This window comes from Periplaneta americana, chromosome 1 (assembly GCF_040183065.1).
Source record: "Periplaneta americana isolate PAMFEO1 chromosome 1, P.americana_PAMFEO1_priV1, whole genome shotgun sequence".
NCBI classification, from domain to species: Eukaryota; Metazoa; Arthropoda; class Insecta; order Blattodea; family Blattidae; genus Periplaneta; species Periplaneta americana.
In genome coordinates this window covers 64,331,960-64,353,726 of record NC_091117.1, presented here as the reverse complement: position 1 = coordinate 64,353,726, position 21,767 = coordinate 64,331,960, and the positions used below count along the sequence as shown (strand labels likewise).

The window sequence follows — 21,767 nt, the reverse complement described above, 5'->3', positions numbered from 1 at the left end:
AATAAATAAAAAAAACTGAGCCAGAGATTGAATTCAGGATCTTCAAGAGTATACACCAGGACGCTTGCCTCATTTATTGTGATGTTGTTAGATGTTTCAGAATCCATTATGGTTTAAAAACATTCTAGCAATGGCGCCTTCTTCTCATGAACAACATTTACTGTTCTTATTTTAAAACTCCATCCTGTTGCCCCAGCTGATGGAATTGTATTTTGAAACACATTAATGTAATACAGACTGTGTGGAGATCGAGAGAAGAAAGCAGGGATACTGGATAAATTAGCAAACAATATGCGAGCCTTTGTATTTTGTTTAGCGGTTCTTTCCATTATAAGATTCAAGTGATGGGCACTTAATTTCACATTTCTCCTGAATTGTTAAGGTACTGAACTGAATAGACTGTAAATATTGTACAGAATTAAACATTGTTACACTTGTACTCACAACATTAAAGAAAATGTATTTAAAACTCCGCGCTACTGACAAACTACTCCAAATTTTGCAGTGCCTGGAAACTCTGGATTCATGGCAAGGGGCAGCAGGGGAAGGGGTAAAACTAACGCGCAAAGCATCTGAGACGAGACTGGCAGCTCCAGGGGAGGAAGTGGCTTCACCCTATAGTCCTTGTCTCTGGTTTTGCTCTGGCAGCACCAGAGGAGGAAGTCACTTCACTAACGACTGCATGCATGTTAATGAGAGCGAAATTTAAAAAAAAATTCGAGCCGCTAAATAGAGACAGTATAATAAATGTATTTCATAACATAAAACGAGACAAGAGGAACAAATGTCTGGGGGTGCTGCAGCTCCACAGCCCCCCTTCGAAAACCGCCCCTGATGAGAGGTGACAACTGATTCCGTGTGTATGCACTTCTGTGATGCTGTAGATGTTCAGTTATTAATGTTCTACCGAAATTACTATCAATGGATTATCTGAAAAAAAAAAAAACATGCTATCCAAAACAGCTCCGCCCTCTTTAGTTCGGATAAACAGGGTTCTACTGTAGGCCTAGTAATTGTATAATACAAGATGGTTCAAAAAATTTTGTCATAACTTAAGAAACTCATGAATCCCTGGGCACTGTCTTGCTGGAGCTACTTTGTGGACTTGGTAATGATTGCTCAGCTCTGAAATAATTTTATTGTGTGTTGTTTTGTGTGACTTATTTTTACTGCTTTAAAAAATCAGCATCTCCTCTTCCATAATTTCGCAATTTTATTCAAGGTCATCGGTACCAAGTATGATCTGAGACTCCCATGATGTTCAACATGTTCCGTGACTTTGGGTATTTGCAGTGTGTCGTAGGCATAGAGACATCCAACGTTTTGGAACTATACAGAATGATTCATAAATTTCTGTACAAGCTTTGTGGGTGTACTGTTGAGGTAAAACTGAAACTAAAATGTTCCTGTCAGGTCGGAATCAACTGTAGAGGGGTGTACGAGTAACAAACATCTAATGCACTCGCTTTGTAGGTGAGCAAGACACATCCAAAGGCTTTACTGGTTCATGTTTTCAAAATCTAGCAGGTAGGACATTTTGCATTATAACTCTGAAAGTAAGGGTTTGCGGGAAAAGTTGTGTAGAATATTTTATTTTTATTTTTACCTCTACATTACACCCACAAAGTTTGTACCAGTACAGGTATTTATGAATCACTCTGTATATGAACTCCATCTTTAGGAAAGACATGAAAAGAGGAAATTTATGTGTTGAATCCATTACCAAAAGCTACTCTTCAGTCACTTCACGTCACTAGTGCAGTATAAATGGAAAAAAATACTGAATTGTAACATTTTTGTCAAGATCTCTATGGCAAATGTTTTACAAAGCAAGTCTTTTCTCCTTCTGTTCTTCCTCCTCATCTTTTGTCAAGCATGTAGCCTGTTTCATCATGGGTTTGAGATGCTTCATTTTCTCTTTGCTCGATCAGGCCATATCTTTTTTCTCTTACTGTATAGGCTATTTTTTAATACAGTTATTTGCATGTGATGTGTGTGAAGAGTTTTCAGATGTGCCATTGAAATTTGGGGGAAAGTCGAAATAAACAAAGGAAAATAGTAAAGAATAAAAAAAAAATGGTCGAGATAAATTTTACAATTATATTATATTATATTTTTCAGCCTCCACAATGGCTCAGTGCTAGCAAGCCGGGGACCTGGTTCAAATCCCAGTTGATCCGCCTTGAATTTAGAACTGTATGGCTCAGACATTACAGGGATCTTCTCCAGATATTCTGATTTTCCTGCGAGATCCTTACAATTCGTAATCGTCATCATCATCATCATCATCATCATCTTCATCATCCATTGCAAGTGTAATGTAGACCCTCTGCTTGTGGTGTACTCTGGATAATCTCTGACGAACTAAGTGGTCTATGCTTCTCGTCACTAGCAACATCTATGAGCCACGAAATATCTTTTTCGTAAAAGACCAGTAAGAATTAAAAGAATTAAAATATATATATACTGGTAACTTTACATAATTATAATGGGAACATTGTGTTAAAATTGAAGGTATTTTTGACAACATGATACTACCAAAAGCCATTAGTTCTACTATTATACAGTGAAACCTGTTCAAGACGGAAGTGACATGATCCTAATTTTTTTTCCGTTGTGGACAGGTTTCCATGTTATTCAGGTGTGAAGTTAAAATGGAATATTTTATCATTTGTATAAATGAAAAACAAAATGGCATGCCACAAATTGTAGGAATTACAAAATATTCCGTTTAACACTACTGACATTAAATCAGCTTCCTGCCGCTTATTTAATTGGTGAATGATCTTGATGAAAATCTCATTTCCTGTATAAATTGTATCGTAACTCGCTCATTAAACACTATTAAGTTTATTAATTACACTAAATTTAATATCTAATCCTATACTATAATACTGCACTGTATATCACAACACATTATTTAATTGGACTAGCAGCCATTCATTAGAAGCTTTGAATTCTGGATTATCTAATTTCTTTTCCAGTTCAAGGGTTTGTATTGCAGAATAGATCCAGAAATTTGCATGATCTTTGAAAGGGCAAGAAGAATCCACTCCCACAACAGTTCATTTGTTTCTATGTTACCAGTTGTTTTCTGTTTCCTTTTATGTCAACATTATTGACCGCAAGCCACTCACACATGATACGCCCTTTATTTTTTAAAGTGTTAAGTTACACGTGAGTTTTCCATTCCTAAATTTCAACATAATTTTCCGTACGCTTCGTTTCTTATTTTCCTCGATAACTTCTACTTCATCAGTTAATGATAGTGCAAAATTTTTACGCAACTTTTTTTCATCACGAAATCACTAAGACTTGCGTTCTACCCAGCTACAACAGTATACAGGGGTGACGCATTGAATTTCTTTGAAGGGACTCGTCTACCTAGTCAATAGGGTAATAAAATTTATGACCACCAGGCCAACACACCCTCGCACCCTCAAAAAGTTTGCAAAGAAAACTTGTTTTTATCTTAATGACCTACGTACTTCGTACATTCCTTGAAAGCACATACTGTTTCAAAATATAGTTTACATTATACAGTAGTGTGTCGAAAATATTAGGTATTTCCGTTTTGAACAGTAGCAGACAGTTTCCGTTTCCGCGTTGGACAGTTTCCGTTTTATTCAGAAAAAATTACACATAATATATACGAATTTCGCCGGAACCAATAAATTGTTCTGAAATAGACAGGATTCCGGATTATTCAGGTTCCGATTTGAATAGCTTTCACTGTATATATGTATATATATATATATATATATATATATATATATATATATATATATATATAATAGTAGAACTAATGGCTTTTGGTAGTATCATGTTGTCAAAAATACCTTCAATTTTAACACAATGTTCCCATTATAATTATGTAAAGTTACCAGTAAACTTATTCTGTCTGACCATAATATGTAAAACTAAACAGGACTTTTTATGAAAATGAAGTGGGAGGGTATCTGGTGACACATAACCTCTACCAGTCGTTAATATGCGGCCAGCATTAAAGCCGTATTGAAGAGTAACAACATTTTATATAGGCTCACAGCTGGAGTTTTGTATTTGATTTACTTTTCTTGGTTGTCAGAAACTGTTTGTGTTACAAATTCAAAACTGAGTCTTATCAACGTCTTGCTGTTGAAACAATTCGAATTGTATTGTTCTGTGCCAATAGTAAAAACAATCGTAATACTCATTTCTTAATCATAAAATCTGAAACTGATGGCGTGCTTTGGCAATTTTAGCACCTTTTTAAGCGTGCTGTTAAGTTGGATAAAAATTGAAAAATACTGATCTGGTCAGTCATACATACTACATGGTAATACCACTTTTCTTCTTATCTTGACCTTGTGCTCTTATATTTTTGAAATAAAACTTTTTATATGTGGAGGCGAATCAAACCCTATGACTGAAAATTCGGTTACGACGTTTTAAGATGGCTTTACATGTTGTTTCTACAGGATTGTGTATGTTGCTATATTATCGCGGGTATGGCACCACACAAACAAACAGTATCGTATTTTATTCATAACATCAGTGGCTGGAAGATCATTGCCGAGATCATAGAGTGATTTAGGTGTGACATTGTCTAGGTCCAGTCCGGTACATATAGGTGGTTTCCATTCAAAAGTTATTCTGCTTGGAATCCTGTGCAAACTCACGAAGTTTGGCCAATCCTTCTGAATCACTGTGTATATTGTACTTCATTTTCTGAACCTGTGTAATCAAGTGCTACATTTCTTAGCTCTGTCTGAAGTTAGATTTATTGCATTACACTCTTCTACTGAATATGTTGTATTACTTCATGGGCTTGGGAAGATGTAATAAAAGGTGAAATATCCATACACGTTAGAGGTCTGCACGTGCTGAAATTCTTAGGCACAGTTCGCCCTGGTCCGAGCTGAACAAGACCCTAAACCAACCCGAAACCCTAGATTAGTTTATAATTATCAACTCGAAACACGAAGACTAGCAGACAAAGCAAAGGCTTAGCGTACAGCATCAGGAACAACTGCGAGAGAGATCACTCCAGTTGGAGCATGAGCATAGGCGGAGTTATTGGGGAGGGGATGGGGGGACACTGCTCCCCCCCAAACTTGGCCGAACTCGTATTTTTCTATTAATGTTAGAAAATATTCAATTCAAAAAATGTTTCTTGTTTTTGTTTATGATTAAGTTTCTGTGCTTAAATTGACGAATTAATGTCTTCAGATCATGTGTCTGGACTATAATATTTATTTTAAATTTCTGAATGTTTAAGAATTTTTATACCTCATCTGATGAATGGCAGCACTATAAGTTTTTTTTTTTGTAACATCCTGTACTGATGTGTTAGAACTCTGCAGGTGTTCAAGCAGCCACTTGAAGAAATATGAATAACATACGGCATAACAATGCAGAAAAAAGAAAAGTGATTCCGGTTAAACTTAAGGACAAGATTAAATAAAATAATTAGAATTCACATTTCATATGATATCTTGCTCTTTTAAATAAACAGATAAAGTAAATGTAAAATTGGTCCACCGCTGTGGAGTAATGGGTTAGCACGTCTGGCCATGAAACAAGCGGTTTGAACAAGTTACATGCTTGGGGTTTTTCCTCAACTAATTGAAGCAGAATTGCTGGGTAATTTTCGATGTTGGACCTCAGACTCATTTCGCCATCATTAATTCACATATCATCATCCATAAAATAGCCGAGGTTAAGTTCACGGTGCGGCGTGCTATACTTGTATAAGAATGCGGTCATTCGGCTACCCAATCATTCACAGAATAGGAGTGGTACCCACAATAAGCCTCAGGCTGCATTGCAAGCCTTCGAGTCGCTCTTCCTTACAAGAGGGGAAAAAAAGTAAAATTGACTGTATATTTTGTTACAGTTTTACTTTATTTTACAATACCTTTATTAAATGATCATATTCTGATATATTGTACCAAGGTCAAACTATAATTGGGGGAGAAGATAAATGATGTCCCCCATAATCTCGTTATATCAGGATTCTATTGTTTTTCTTTGTCCCCCCTCCCCAAGGAAACTGTTCTCTCTCCACCTATGAGCATGAGACAGAATAATCTCCCAGTCTCCCAAGTAAAACAAATAAACAGTGCTCTATGTGTAAGACAGAGTAGAGATGAGACAAATGCCGTTATGAAATACGAAGTCAATTTAAACAACTTACGATACCGGTAGTCTACTGTTCTGGATTTGTACCAGGTGGACATCTAATCGTGCATGCATTAAAATCTTTGTATTATTTTTAATAAATATACAGTGTGTTCGCTTCCCCCTGCAGCCGGGTGATGAACAGCAAGCACGCGGAGCAGCAATAATATAGCCTACCAACGTGCTGCCACCCGTGCTTAAGAATCACTCAACAGCTGTCCATCATGTTGCAGTCAGCTGACCTATAGTCCCGTCGCTCTAATTTCCAGCAGCCAATCGCGTTGCAGGTCAGCTACATTTAAAAGTGTGCGTCTTTTGATTCGCTTATGAAGACGTTATTCATTTCTTAAGGCTCGATATAATCGCCCGCCATTTTGACTCTTTCTTTGGTGTTCGCAGAAAGCACACGAAGACATTATTTGCTGCTCAATTATTTGCTGAATTACAGTGCGTTTGATTTATTATCATAGAAGCTACGACATAATAATGTTTAATGGTGTGCAAATAGATTCCTCGTATAGTAGCTCGGGAACGAAAGAACAAAAATGGCGAACGATACTACCTACCTAGACTTTATAGAGCTTTGACTTCCTAAGACGTAAGCAAAGAGGTGGAGTCACGCCGGAAATAACAGCGTCGCGACTATAGTTGCATTCTGTTTCAAAAATCAGTTTGCTCTACTGAAGCACTTTAAAAAAACGCCTCAAGGCCATGCATGGTGGTTTCCCTGAGCAGTCAGTTTACGCTTGTCAGTGTCAAGAATGCATCAATGCAGATGGACACCACTTTCAGCATCTTTTGTAACAAGGTTAGTACTCAAGTGATAACAATAAATGAGTAGGATAAGTTTGAGGATTGATACATGTTGCTAACGAATGCTCCGCGCTTGCTGGCCGGCCGCAGGGGGAAGCAAACGCCCAAGCCTGACCCAAACCCGACAAGTATAAGTGAATTTCAACCCGAGCATGGTCCATGTAGACCTGAGCCAGTGCAGACCTCTAATACACATGCTATTGAGGGAACAAAGTAAAGTTGCCATGGTTTCTGGATCTCTGCAGGAAGTCATGTCAGTCAGCATAAAGCTCAGCTGCATTTTTCTCCCAAGAAAGATCCTATATTCAATTCTAAGCTGAATGGATTCTCAGTCATTGTGAAAGATGCAGCAAGATGAAAAATCTCAGCTTTATTCGGGTTTGAACCCAGGCTTTTTATCTATAGTCTGTCGCTTTAGTGGTGTGTGAATTAAGATGCTGAACATGAAGACTTTGATATATATCTGAACTTATGTTTATGGATACAATAACTGCATTTAGTTGTTGATAAGCTCTTAACCCCTAGTCATTTCCAACTGTAATGAAATGTTATGAGAAGAAACCTGACAGTTTGAATTTTTATTTGTAAGCATTGCTAAACAAATGTTATAAGTCTGAAATTATTAAATTTTAATACATGAATTATTTGAATAACGAAACAGACTCGTTTCATATTATAAATCACCGAATTCCCATGATATATAACCTTGTACTTTTTCATATAAATTAGCACCCTGTCTGTAATACTAAAACATTGAAGAAATTCTACTTTAATGTCAGTTAAATATAATCTGCATTGTTTCGGATGTGGCAAATCATTGTGTTTTAATGATCTTATTTTTATTGTGTGCTATATAATGTGAATATCATTTACAAGACTTTTTTTTGTGTGTATGTGTTTTTTTATCTAAAATTCGGTTATAAGTGGATATCTCTCCTATTCCGTGTGTGTGCGCGTGCACGTGCGTGCGTGCTTTTTTTTATCTAAAATTCGGTCATAAGTGGATATCACTCCTATTCCTCTTCATATACCAGTATTTTATTTTATATATCTTGGTATTTGGTATATGCAATATATATATATATATATATATATATATATATATATCTTAGTATATATATCTTGTAAGAATCCGAATCAACTGTAGGCCTTCTTGGTTTGCTCAGTTATTTGTTCTTGTGTAGATTATATTCACATGAAATTTTTTGGTTTTGATTTTCATTGATGAACTAGTTTCTTAATTGTTCTTAAGACGTCATTTGCCAAACTTTGGTTTAATCAGTAGCCCAAAATAATTTGTCATTAGATAACAATATTGTATTTTAATTGCTATATTTAAATAGAATGAATGCAATGAAAATTTGTATTATCAGTATAATATCAAGCATCACTTAATCTAATTTATTCTCGATAAAATCAAGGTGGTAAAATACGAAACTATGAAAACATTCAAAATGTTTGTATATTGGTTAATATTTAGTCGTAGTGTAAGCAACATTGGGTGCTGTACTTTTTTTGCCTCCCCCCCCTCTTCTTTTCCCCTTCCCGTAAAATAAAAGATATCAAAATGGCCAACAAGTAAAGGTTTTTCGTTTGCAACTATGCAGAAATAACCAATGGATTCCGGACTGTAACATGTCAATTATATGACGAAGGATCAAAACTTTTAGACTTGTACTTGCATGCCTATAGTTCAAATCTAGGTTATGTTGAAACTTAACCTAATACAACTTTTTTTGTGTCTTAGGAATCTATACATTTTCCTACACCTAATGCTACAATAAGCCAAAATATAATTAGAAGCAGATAACTTGTATTGAAGTTTATTAATTGCTGCAGCTCGTTATCCTTGAGAGAAATTTGAACGTAGGTTTTAACTATGGTGGTCTGCTTTACATCAGTGAAGATAGAAGAAAGCTTCTTGTGGTTAATTAACTTTAAGTGTAATATCTTTCATGTGAAATGGACCAAATAATTATTGAACTAAAATTTAAACTGACATGTTTGAATAGTTTTCATGTAATTACAAGGATTGTCCAGAAAGTAAGTTTCCCTGGGGCAGTTTAGAGAAAGAAAATACAATTTCATGGAAAGATTTATTTGAACTGATACAGGAGTTGTTACGCTATTTTTCAACATATTCTCCACCAGAATTGAGACATTTATCATACATGGGATCAGCTTTTGTATCCCTGTGTTGTAGAAGTCTGTTGCCTGGAATCGGAACCAATGTGTGACAACCGTATGCACCTCTCTGTTGACTTCATCGTATGACATGTCTCAATTCTGGTGGTGAATATGTTGAAAAATAGCTCAACAGTTGTTGTATCTATTCCAATAAATCTTCCCATGAAATTATGTTTTCTTTCTGTAATCGGCCCAGGGAACTTACTTTCTGGACGCACCTCATATTTATCGCCAAATTTAATTGAAATGTATTGTATGTATTTTTTTGTGCAATAAGAAATATGCAATGCACAGTGATATTTTAATATGTAGAGAGGTGAGAACACTTGTAAGGGGTAGAATATTGAATGTGTTGCAAGAATTTACACAACAGTGTAAGTAATAACACGTTAACTTACAAGTGAAGATCTGCCTGAGACATAGGATTAATTAATGTATTTCAACAATTTTTAAAACATACTGAATTCTGTAATAATAATGAATATATGGTGTACATTGGTGCCGGTATGATAACATTTAGTTTGTTATGAGAATTTCACAATATGTGTGATATTTTAATTGACAGTTCATTATCTTACGTAGTGTTGTATGAAACTGTTTTTGAATTATCTGAGAATGGGCACAGCTAGCTTATATTTTTAAGTTTATTTTGAATATATTAAACTGAATGATAATAATTAATGTAGAATGTACTGATACTGAAATATTGTATACATAATATGTAATTGTATAAAAAGGGATATGACTGAAATCATTTTATTGTTAGTACCGACAACTGAGTATCAACAAAAGAAGATAAGATGGGAAGAAATTATCCTTCGCCCCGTTGTAATTGAATTATTTTCTTGGGATATCATAGTTGTCTGATTGCGTACTGATTATTTCTTTTTCTTTTTTTCTTTCATTTTTCAACAATTGTTTATAATTATTTTTTTCAGCAGAATTCTATGTAAAACTGCGCTATAGAATACAATTGAAGCTCTTCTTCCTGTTTGCAGGTGATTTTTTCAATAGCAAGGGAACATGGTGAATGTAATAGATCAATATTTTTTCATTTCATTTATTGCATTCCATAGATCTTACATCAGCATTTTAACTTTGGAATGTGGAACGAGTAAAAAGTTACACAGAAATCACAATGAATAGCAAGCAGATTAATTCAATTGACAAACATAAGCAATTCATCAGTTTAGTAGGAGGTATGAGTATGCAGACATTTTGTTAATTCTGTTCTGAACCTTTTCTCTTGGCTCTTCAAAGTTTTAAGAAAATTAGATAGTGCATTAAGATCATAATACAGTGGTCAGCATTTTTATACCTTCAGCTGTTCTACAGTGGTCACTGCAAATCTGCCTAGCTCCTTCACCCCATATGCTAAACGTGAATCAACCTTGCTGGTGCAGGTTGAGGGTTGAGAAGTGACGTTCTACTTGTACTAAATGTACTACATTTGCCGACTGCTGCGGCAATATATAAATAGTGAATTTATTTTGTATTTATAACAGCATAGACTAACAGAGTGTCAATGCAGGTCTGATTTGTGTCTTGTATTAAAATTATAAATGTGTTGATTAGTACTAAATGTACCTTTTTTTATATAAAACAACATCAGGGAAAGAATGTACTCACAAGGTAATGTCATGACATATTTCCAAATTTTGGAAAATCTTTTTACATAGTAATCTTTTATGCACACCTGTCATTATTCTTATAGTTTTCTTTTGTAAAACAAAAAATATGTTTAGTTTCAGATGAGTTTCCCCAGAATATTAATTCATATTTCATTATAGAATGAAAAACGTGCAAAGTATGCCAGGTGTCGATAAACGAAAGGAATTGTAATGCATAACAGACAGAGCTCAATTTAAGAGTAATATAATAATTATTCTGTGTGTGTTGTCCAGTTCATGTGATTGTCAAATGCTAAACCAAGCAACTTTGTGATAATGGATTCTTTGAGATCAGTTTCATTTAATGTAATATTGTGGGAAAACTGAGCACTTCTGTGTTTATCAGTACTAAATTTGATCGCACTGGTTTTATTAACATTAATCGCTAGTTTATTTTCACTAACCATTCATTCATTAGATTTAACACTGTATTAGAAGTGTTTAGAAAGTGATTGTATTTTTTTTTTTCCAGATAATCACACTTTATCATCTGGAAAATAAAATTACTGGTACCTGGGATAAATTATTCATGGTTGAGGCTATATCATTAAGCTAGAAACAGTACTGGACCTAAAATTAATCCTCGGGGAACTCCATGTTTAATAGACTCATTTTTTCAATATAAATTTCAAAACATGCCAATATCTCGTGATCTTTGAATGTAGGTACACATATTTAGTCCAGATAAATCAGCCTATCCAAGTCAAGGAGTGTTTTAAGTCAGCGTTAGGGTTCCTCAAAACGATTGATTAAATTTTGTGGATTAATTATATGGTACTTCATAAGTCCAATGCATGTTCGTAACAAAAGGGAAATCCGACAGGTAACATCGTCTTTACATAGTATTGTCAAGTTAACTGGTCTAATAGGTACTGGTAGCATTTGCCCGGTTTCTGGAAAGACAATTACCTGTACATATACAGAGTTATCTAAGATTTAACGCGCTGATATGTTTGAAACGAGTTTCCGAAACAACACTTATCGCCATCTTTACAGTTATCTGTGCTTCAACTGGTAACTGTGCCTCAGCCTGTAGTTACCTGGCTGTTAATACTGATTCGAACAAATACCGACATGCGACACTACTGCATTACTGTTCCATAAACTATAATAACTGATTTGAAATAATAATATAAACCGAAATTAATTCATTTACTATATTATCAGTATAATTTAAAAAATTTGGCGTTTTATTTATGTAACGTACATTTTCAATTCATAAACGAAATTATTAAATTATACAGGGTGCGGCAGAAATAACTCTCGAATTTAAAATGGAAATAACAAAGCAATGATAGAAGCTATTCAATATTTTATTTCACAGCTTGAAAGAGCAATGTTTACCATTTACTTTACATACAATATCACTTAGTTTTGAAAATAATAATGTTCAAGTGTCGACCTTCATATTCTATCTCTTTCTGAAACCTCTCCCTGAAATTCTGCATTACCCTACTGGTCATTTCTGGTGATATTGCCGCAATTTCTTGACGAATGGCAACTTTCAGTTCTTCTAGTATTCTCGAAAATTTTGTTCATTAACGCAGTCCGACAAATAAAAGTGAACCCTCTTCACTTGACAGCAGACTGGCGTTAGCTGGAACAGCTTGCAGAATAGTCTCACAAGATGTACTGCAGTTGGTCCAATCACATTCATTGAGTTCCTGCACAACCACCATTTTGTAAGGATGGAACTTCAGGTCTGTGTGCAAAATTCTCCGTACGGTGCGATCAGATATTCCCATAACAGCTGAATGCCTATAGGTAGAATATTGAGGAGATTGCGTAATCGCGTGTCCCACTGCTTCATTGTTCTCTGGTGTTAAAGTCGAAACCATCCTTCCCAAATTTTCGACCCATAACAAAATGGTTTTCCTATCAGGAAATTTAGCATTTCAACCTAACCGAAAGTACCTACGAAATAATCGCTGTGTTGTGATAACAAAGTCGGCATTTTTTTTAAATAAATCTCCATCACGAAACCACTATGCTCTCCACTCCACGCCATGATAGCGACTAAAATGGTAAGGCACATGCTACTCAAGGCCCACAACCCTGACTCACACCTTACCACTAACGCCAGAGAAACAGCGATGGAAAATTCGAAAGTTATTTCTGTCGCACCCTGTATATTTTGTCTCTGTGATGGCTGCGTGGCCTACACCAATGATATTCAATCTATGGCATGCGTACCCTCATGGGTATGTGGAGTTGTCTCAAGAGGTACACTGACCCACTGACAGCCTATGTAAAAATGCTGACATATTTTTATATTTGTTGATATATAATTATTGCAGTTTACATATTTTCATTGCTTTTAGTTATTTCTCATATCATTACAGTGGAATTTGGGTGTACGAAGGTAAAAAAAAAGTATTTTGAGTTGAGGTACACTAGCAAAAAAGAATGAATACCACTGGTCTACACTATCAGCCTGTAATGCATGTAGTCTGTGTTTTGAGTCTCTCTCAAGCCTGGGATTTTACATTGAGAATTCGATCCGGTGCTGTGGATTGAATTCGGCGTAGCTCAGTGTTCAGAGCGCTTGGTACGTAAAACCAAGTCAATATTACAGATAAATTCTGTAGGACAAATTAATATAAACTATAATATTCTCTTAGCTAGCAGTGCATAATAACTGCGGATTCCCGGCCAACAAGTCACTCAGCTGAGTGTGCCCCTAGTATAATGACAGTTGACATTGGATATATACGTCAACACATATATGCCTAACTTGGAGTCAGGCCACAAAGAGAAACATCAAAGGAGGAGAATTCGATCCGGTGCTGTGGATTGAATTTGGCGTAGCTCAGTGGTCAGAGCGCTTGGTACGTAGAACCAAGGACCCAGGTTCGATGGAGCAAATTTTTCTTCTTAAATATTAACTGAACTAAAATGTTCAACATTTCAGTTGGACATGCTACGAATAGTATGATGTGCTCCTAAGTTTGCATCTTTCATTTACTATAACATTATGAAACAAAATTTACAAATACCCTGAAACTTACCTTCATAAGTGTGAACTTGTGTCTGTATTTATTTCAAAAGAGAATTTATATCGTCTTCTAGATTATTTTTCGTGACATTTCAATTTGCTTCATTCTGTATGTGTAATGAGTTATTCACAAATGCATGTACATTCGAATTTCGCGCTAACTGTACTTGAAAATTGAAGAGATCAAGAGATTGGTAAAGATGCGAGAAAAGTAATTTAAAATCTTAATTAAAATTACCTACCATTATTGGATCACAATATAGTTAAATTAATTCAGATTAAAGAACTTCGTGTAGAACATCACAAGTACCATTGAATGTTTTTTTAAGGTAAAATTACATTTTTCAAAATTATCAACATGACAACTCTTATGTCGAATCTCCTTCAAGTTCAAGTTATCGATTTTTATAAATTTACCTAGATAGCAATATTCATTCATTCATACATAGTTTTCTGCCCAAGGACAGGTCTTTCACTGCAAACTCAGCATTATCTAAGCTTACCTATTTTCTGCCTTCCGTAGTTGCCTCATAAGTGGTGTCTTGTTGGTATCACTTGTGAGGTTCATACTTGTCTTCGGACAGTTGACTAAACAACAACTCTTAGTCTCCGCATGTGATTCATAAATCTTAATGTAGTCTATCATCTAAGATCTTTTGTCCCGAACTTTTCTCCCATTCACCATTCCTCCCAGTATATCCTTCAGTAGACAGTTTCTTCTTAGCCAGTGACCCAACCAATTCCTTTTTCTCTTCCCAGTCAGTTTCAGCACCATTCTGTCTGTCCATTTCGCACACTTTATTCTTCTCCATATCTACATTTCAAATGCTTTTATATACTGTACATAAAATTAAATCAATCTGTATTGACCTCATAAGTATTTAAAAACAAAATTAAATGGTGATACATCACATGACACTCCAAAATCCCGAAGTTGCTCTCTCTTTCACAAAATACAATGCTTATAATAACTCGCTCCCCAGGAGAAGTGGCAAGCAGAACCCGGGGACTTGGAGTTGTGTTGGTATCAGTGCAGACAGTGAGTCAATGACCTTGGCCACATTGAATGGCAAAGGGAGGGAGCGAGTGGAAAAACAGATGTGATATTTCTACATTCAAACCATACGCTTCAAAGTACCAACATTACATCGCTGTCAGGTTGAATACTTCTGCTTGCTTCACTGTGGAGCCAGTTAGTAAACACACTGTACCTAATACCGTATTTACTCGAATCTAATGTGGACCTCAATTATTTTTAAAGACTTGAAATAAAAAAAAATATTTACTGGTGAATATAATACACAACTGCAAAGCTGGTGCACAATTTAATTTTACTTTACCAATCTAGCTATCTACACTTGTCTTAATATGCCATGAGCTATAGCCATCTCAGCTTTACTGGTACTTCTCATTGTATCACTACTCACAAGGAGCCCATTTTTCTTCCTTTTCTGTATGAATTTCAAAACCTCTACCTCAGGATGCCTTCCTTTTTGTGTGCTGGTGAACTTTTTTCTCGTCACTTTAGAGGCAAATATCGCCATTCTGTGTTGGCAGCATAAACGACTGTTGCTGCCTGCTACACCGAATTCTCTTGCAACCTGCCTGTTTCCATAGTTTTCAGTATAAAGTATAACCTTACGTTTGAAGCTTGCTTTATAATACAACATCCTTCACTTTTTGTTTTCAATCTCCTGATCAAGTAAGCTCACAAATCACTTTGGAATTTTTACTGGTATTAACAACAATGCCATACGTTTGAGATAGGCAGGACATGTAGCACGTATGGGCGAATCCAGAAATGCATATAGAGTGTTAGTTGGGAGGCCAGAGGGGAAAAAGACCTTTGGGGAGGCCGAGACGTAGATGGGAAGATAATATTAAAATGGATTTGAGGGAGGTGGGATATGATGGTAGAGACTGGATTAATCTTGCTCAGGGTAGGGACCAATGGCGGGCTTATGTGAGGGCGGCAATGAACCTCCGGGTTCCTTAAAAGCCAGTAAGTAAGTAAGTAAGTATTAACAACAGTGCCTATAAAAATACAAAAGCGTGTGAAATATGGAATGTTGAGGAACGACGGTAACCCAAACAGAGGTGAAGCACATGTAGAACCTAAGCAGAATTTTCGAGTTTGCATACGAATCTAGTGTACCATCGATTCTAATGTGCACCCCGATTTTGGAGACTAAATTCAGCTGAAATAAGTGAAGTAAGGAATGTTGAGGAATGACAAGCATGGAGTAACCCAGAAGTGAAGCACATGTAGAACCTAAGCAGAATTTTCGAGTTTGCATACGAATCTAGTGTGCCATCAATTCTAATGCACACCCCGATTTTGGAGACTAAATTCAATTGAAATAAGTGTGCATTAGATTCGAGTAAATACGGTACCCTTCTTGCTCAGTTTCAGCATTAACTTTTAGTCAAAACAAAGACTGTTTCTCCACTCGGTCAACGAATTTCTGTGTGGAAAAAGTTTAGTAGTGACCTCGTGCCAAATGACCAACTCTGATATTATATTATATCCCTATTAAATTGTGTACTTATTGGTCATAAAAATCAAGCTGTTTACAATAACCTGTTTAAATTAATATTATATTCTTACATTATCTTCTGTGCGCTCTCAGAACAGGTTTATATGAAAGTTTATTATCGAAGACACTTAAAGAGACTGCTAGTCATAGATTGAGTACATTTGGACTAAAGTTTGGACTAATTGTTACATAGTAGTGACTATGTGAATTCTCGATCCATTATGATGACTTATTTTCGATATTTCACTGCAAGTTTGTGTGTATAATTAACACAAGTTGTGACATTGTTCACTTTCACATTCCAGTAATTATATTGCTTTAGTGCTTAAATTTGTTATATTATTGTTAGAGATAAGTAATGTTGTCACACCTGCTGTATGTTACAGAAATGTATAGGAATTATGCTGTATTTCGGATGTATGAATTTATTCAGGTTGTGGAAAACTGTAATTTGTATTTATATCAATGCCAATAAAATATTTTTCTAATGATAGGTTACTGAATCATTATTAAGATGTAATTCTCTACGATCTTACTCTAATAACTTATCAATTTTTTTAAGATCATGTTATTGAGAATTTTCTTGATGTTTTGTTTTATAAATATACTTTCAACAAAATAATAATTACTGTGAAATTTAAACTTCTGAACTGGGAAAAATAATACTTTCACATGCTGTTGATCTTAAGTCCTTGGCAAGTGAATCTAAGGATTTTACACGTCACATAGGAATTGTGTATGTGTTCATTTTGTTGTTGATTCTCTGTTGTCTTAATAGATGACCATTCATTATGCTGTTCATCTAACAAAGGAATTTATTTTATTTTCTCCTGTTAGTGCACGATTATCTTTGTCATTAGGCACTGTATCAAAATAACTTTTTGTTTACTTTATTATTCAATGACACTGTATCAACTATTGGGCTATTTAGCGTCGATGGAATTGGTGATAACGAGATGGTATTTGGCAAGGTGGGGCCGAGGATTCGCCATGGATTAATTAGCTGACATTCGCCTTATGGTTGAGGAAAAACTCGGAAAAAACCCAACCAGATAATCAGCCCACGTGGAAAAAAGAACTTTCATTAATGATGTTTGAGTGGGAGGGAATTCAATTTAGGGTTGTACTTAACTTACCTTTATAGCAACATCAGAATGACAATCAAAGTAGCTGACAGTTATGGAAATTGAAGATTTGTCATTGTCTTCCATTCCTGAAACTCGTTATGGGTATCAACTCTTCACAAATGCATTTTAATTCTATTGTTTCTATCAGCTTTTTAATCTCATCACTGTTCAAGAAGTATTGTGGATACAAATTTTATATTACGCAATTTCTTATATATGAGAAGTATTGTGAATTCACTACTGTACTGTCAGTCGTGATCTACAGAAACTTATGATTTCATCTATACATTGTGAACAAGGCAAGACTGTTCACAATTAGGTCTTATGCATGTACTAAACATGAACACAGCTAACTGAAGCAGGTTCCCAGTACTTTTTAGAAATGCATTTTAATTCTATTGTTTCTATCAGCTTTTTAATCTCATCACTGTTCAAGAAGTATTGTGGATACAAATTTTATATTACGCAATTTCTTATATATGAGAAGTATTGTGAATTCACTACTGTACTGTCAGTCGTGATCTACAGAAACTTATGATTTCATCTATACATTGTGAACAAGGCAAGACTGTTCACAATTAGGTCTTATGCATGTACTAAACATGAACACAGCTAACTGAAGCAGGTTCCCGGTACTTTTTAGTACCAGTACACATTGAACTTTGTTTTGTATATATGCACTATGATTTGCGAGAAAGATGGATTTTTTAATCATAATCACAGAAAGGACATACTCTTACTCCTCAGTTCTAAGAGACAATAAACAAAAGATCCCTCATCTGATAATGGCAATCCTCTAGTGAATTCACAATAACCATACCAGTATTTATACTTTTTATCAAAATAGTTTAGAAACTATAATAGAATTTTCTAACATAATATTCTGTTTGAGATAAAATATCACAACTGTAAATTACTTCGAAATTCAATTTTTATAAAAGCAAGGAATAATTATTCTTTGAATTAATTGAAAACAGAATGAGAATTTTGAACGAATTTTTATACAGTGCTCTTGCATATAATTTTGTCTCTTATGAAAGCAAGAAATAATTATTCTTTGAATTAATTGAAAACAGAATAAGAATTTTGAACGCATTTTTATACAACGTTCTTGCATATAATTTTGCCTACTTTATCTTTGTTTACAAAAAGTGGGTTCATTTTAATAAATATATTGAGAAAATATATAATAAGCTGAAAATATTTATTTATAAAATACTTATTTATAAAATATACACAATAGATGTAAAAGTTCATGAATCAACAATGATTCAACACACTTTCTTCTAACATAACATTTATACAAAAAAAATATGAGTATTTATACATACGTATCAATGGAATGGAATGTACTTGTCATATAACAGGTGAGTGAAAAGCTTCAGTGTTCCAAATATAATATATATGATATAATGATACTAATATATAATTTAAATTTCCTTATACAAATATTCTTATTTGGTTAGTGTTTAATAATCTTTATAAAACACCAGCTAAGTACTGGAGGCTTCTTTAAGATCATTTAAAGCAAAGATATGTAGGAACACTTCAGCTTTTCAAATATATTTACAATTTTCTAACCAACAACACACACATACTTTTATAGTTTGCCAGCTTCTCTCTCTAAGAAACATTACATTCTGGAAAAAGGTTTCTATTAAAAGTGTTTGTTCAAACATTCCACATGGTAAACATGGTAGATATGTTTTAATTATTTTAATGTTACTCTTGTACCTAAAATAATACGCCTTCCAAAATTACATCAACAATGGACTTCATTCTCATGACTGTTTTTATTTCTTGTACAAAGCAATGTATCTTACAATTCTGAGGGTTTTAACTTCAAAAATGTCATGGATCTTCCTCAGTATCAATATATTTATACTGTAACTTGTACATACTGTATTTTTTGGCCAAACATATTTTAATAAAATTTAATACAATCCTAAGACATGTTTTATCTCAATATGAAACACTTTTTTATTGTATGAGACACACCTTTTGATCGTTATCATTGTCATGAGCATCTTAAAAGTTCAACACCAATGAGCTGCTTGTAGAGAAAGTGACGGCGATTCACAAAATCCCTAAGATTTCGTGATTACATCTTTGTTTTATCATTTTATATTCTATTGTAATTTTTTTATCATCAGGGATATGGTTTTTGCAAGTAGATTATGGAACACTCGACAGATTGCAGCACACGTATTTCTTGAACTTCGTGTTATGCTAAAAGTGTTCGATTTCTCCTCGAACAAAGACATATTCACATCGAAAGAAAAATAAGTAATAGGCTATATTGTAAAAATAATTTATAATTCTGTCATTTGTATGGTATATACATTTTTATTATTATTTTGAAGGTGAGCAAATGCACATGTATAAAAACGTGTCAGTTGAATGCTGACGTTTGAGAACTAAATTCTGCTTATATTTAAACACTTGTCCTTTCTGCTTTAGAGATAAAACAGTTGCATGAAGTTCACCTGTACTTTAGACAATTCCATATTTTCATATGCATTTTATACGAGGATATTTACTACTTAAAAACTGCATTTGATATAACATCAACAATAGATATGATCACATAGGGCGATGGCAGTTTTCGAGCCTCAATTTGTTTCTAGTGCTCAAAATATGTTAATTCTACCCTGTTATTTATTTAATTCAGTCATTTGGCTTGCTTTTCTTTCCTCTGTGATTCAAGAAAGTTTCCAGAAAGAGCCAGTAGCCTATAGCGCTGTTTGAGGTTGCGTGCCCTCACATGAGCCGATAAAACTTCCACTGTGTGATTTCCAGGGAACCAGCCCTTCTCACCATCACGAATGCGTTCTCCCAGGTACCAACCTGCATCAGAAACCACAGCATTCAGAAATTCTGAAGTGAAATAAGGTAACAGTTATTAACATTGCATTGTAGATGTCCCATTTATATTACAGTTTTATTATTGTAGTGAAATATTGAGTAGCTTATCAAAATAAATGCAGCCACTCCACCTGCACTCGAAATTAATAAAAAAAATTCTCATAGGTAGTGTGTAGCTAGATCCAGTACATAATCCATGTAGAATTTAGCAATAATCTGCTATTTTCCTATTATTTATTAATCCATAGATCTGTAGATTAGAAATTTACGCAGCTACAACTTAAAGTATTATGCAGAACTAAAATAAACCTATATTACATCGACAATTCCATCAAAAGTAAGAAACAATACACGAAAACTATTTTTTTTTTTACATAAGTAGAAATCATATACATAGTCCATAATACATAATACAGTGAAACCTCTGTATTTGGACCCCCCTGTATGTTAGACACCTCATTACATTGGACATATTTTCTTGGAACCGGACAAATTCCTATGTTTTTACATGTCCAATATATTCTCTATGTTGGACACCCCTTAATCCTGGAAGCTGGACACCTCTTATAGTTCTATCTTCAACGATTCTCTTGTTCTATTGTGTAGTTCTGCTATCTGTTTAGAATTGAGTTTGACTGAACCCTTGTGTTTTACAAGGACCATTAGCACAGTCAATGAAAAGAGGTTTTCCTTATACAGTACAGTACAGTACAGCAACTGTGAACCTCTTTCTACATTTCTGGAATTACCCACTTTGTCCTTTTTGTAACTGTACTGTGGCTAATTTTAATTATGGAGTGAAAGGGCTTTATTTTTCATAACAGTACACTTTATGATGTGAAATTATTTCAGTAGGCTTGCAGTGTGGAAATCAATCTGTGTTGAGGTGTTTACCTCTGAGAGTCAGTTTGTGGAGGTTGTATAGTGCCTCAATATCAGTATGCATAAGTTGGTAGAATTAACAATTGAAATAAAGAAGTTATTGATCATTTGCGTTATGGTGTTAGTTGTAGAAAAATTGCAGAAGAGTTTGGAATTTCTAAATCAACAGTTTCAAACATTAGCAGCAATAGGAACTCATTATTAAATGCATGGGAACACAGTAATAAGATAATGGGATCAACAGAGAGGTGAAGACAGCTGTCACAGACTGGTTCTGATCCCGGTGGCAGACTTCTACAATACAGGGATACAAAAGTTGATCCCATGGTATAACAAATGTCTCAATTCTCGTGGGGAATATGTTGAAAAACAGCTCAACAATTGCTGTATCTGTTCCAATAAATCTTTCCGTGAAATTGTGTTTTCTTTCTGTAAATAACTCCAGGAAAACTTACTTTCTGAACGGCCCTCGTAATTGCGTTCAAGTGCCCAAAATTTGTATAAGCACTTGTTTTGACACTATTAACAT

The 21,767-nt window shown here is 34.6% G+C and overlaps 1 protein-coding gene across 5 annotated transcripts in view; it reads right to left on the bottom strand.

Annotated features, from left to right (window-relative positions):
- Window positions 1-18,680: 18,680 nt before the first annotated feature.
- Window positions 18,681-21,767, bottom strand: part of Exn (Ephexin) — a 467,843-nt gene continuing 464,756 nt past the window's right edge. For all 5 annotated transcript variants that reach the window (XM_069821311.1, XM_069821340.1, XM_069821349.1 and 2 more), the window contains one exon: window positions 18,681-20,338. In XM_069821311.1, coding sequence (XP_069677412.1) covers window positions 20,163-20,338 — 176 coding nt within the window. In that variant the 3' untranslated portion in view covers window positions 18,681-20,162. The remainder of the gene's footprint in view (window positions 20,339-21,767) is intronic.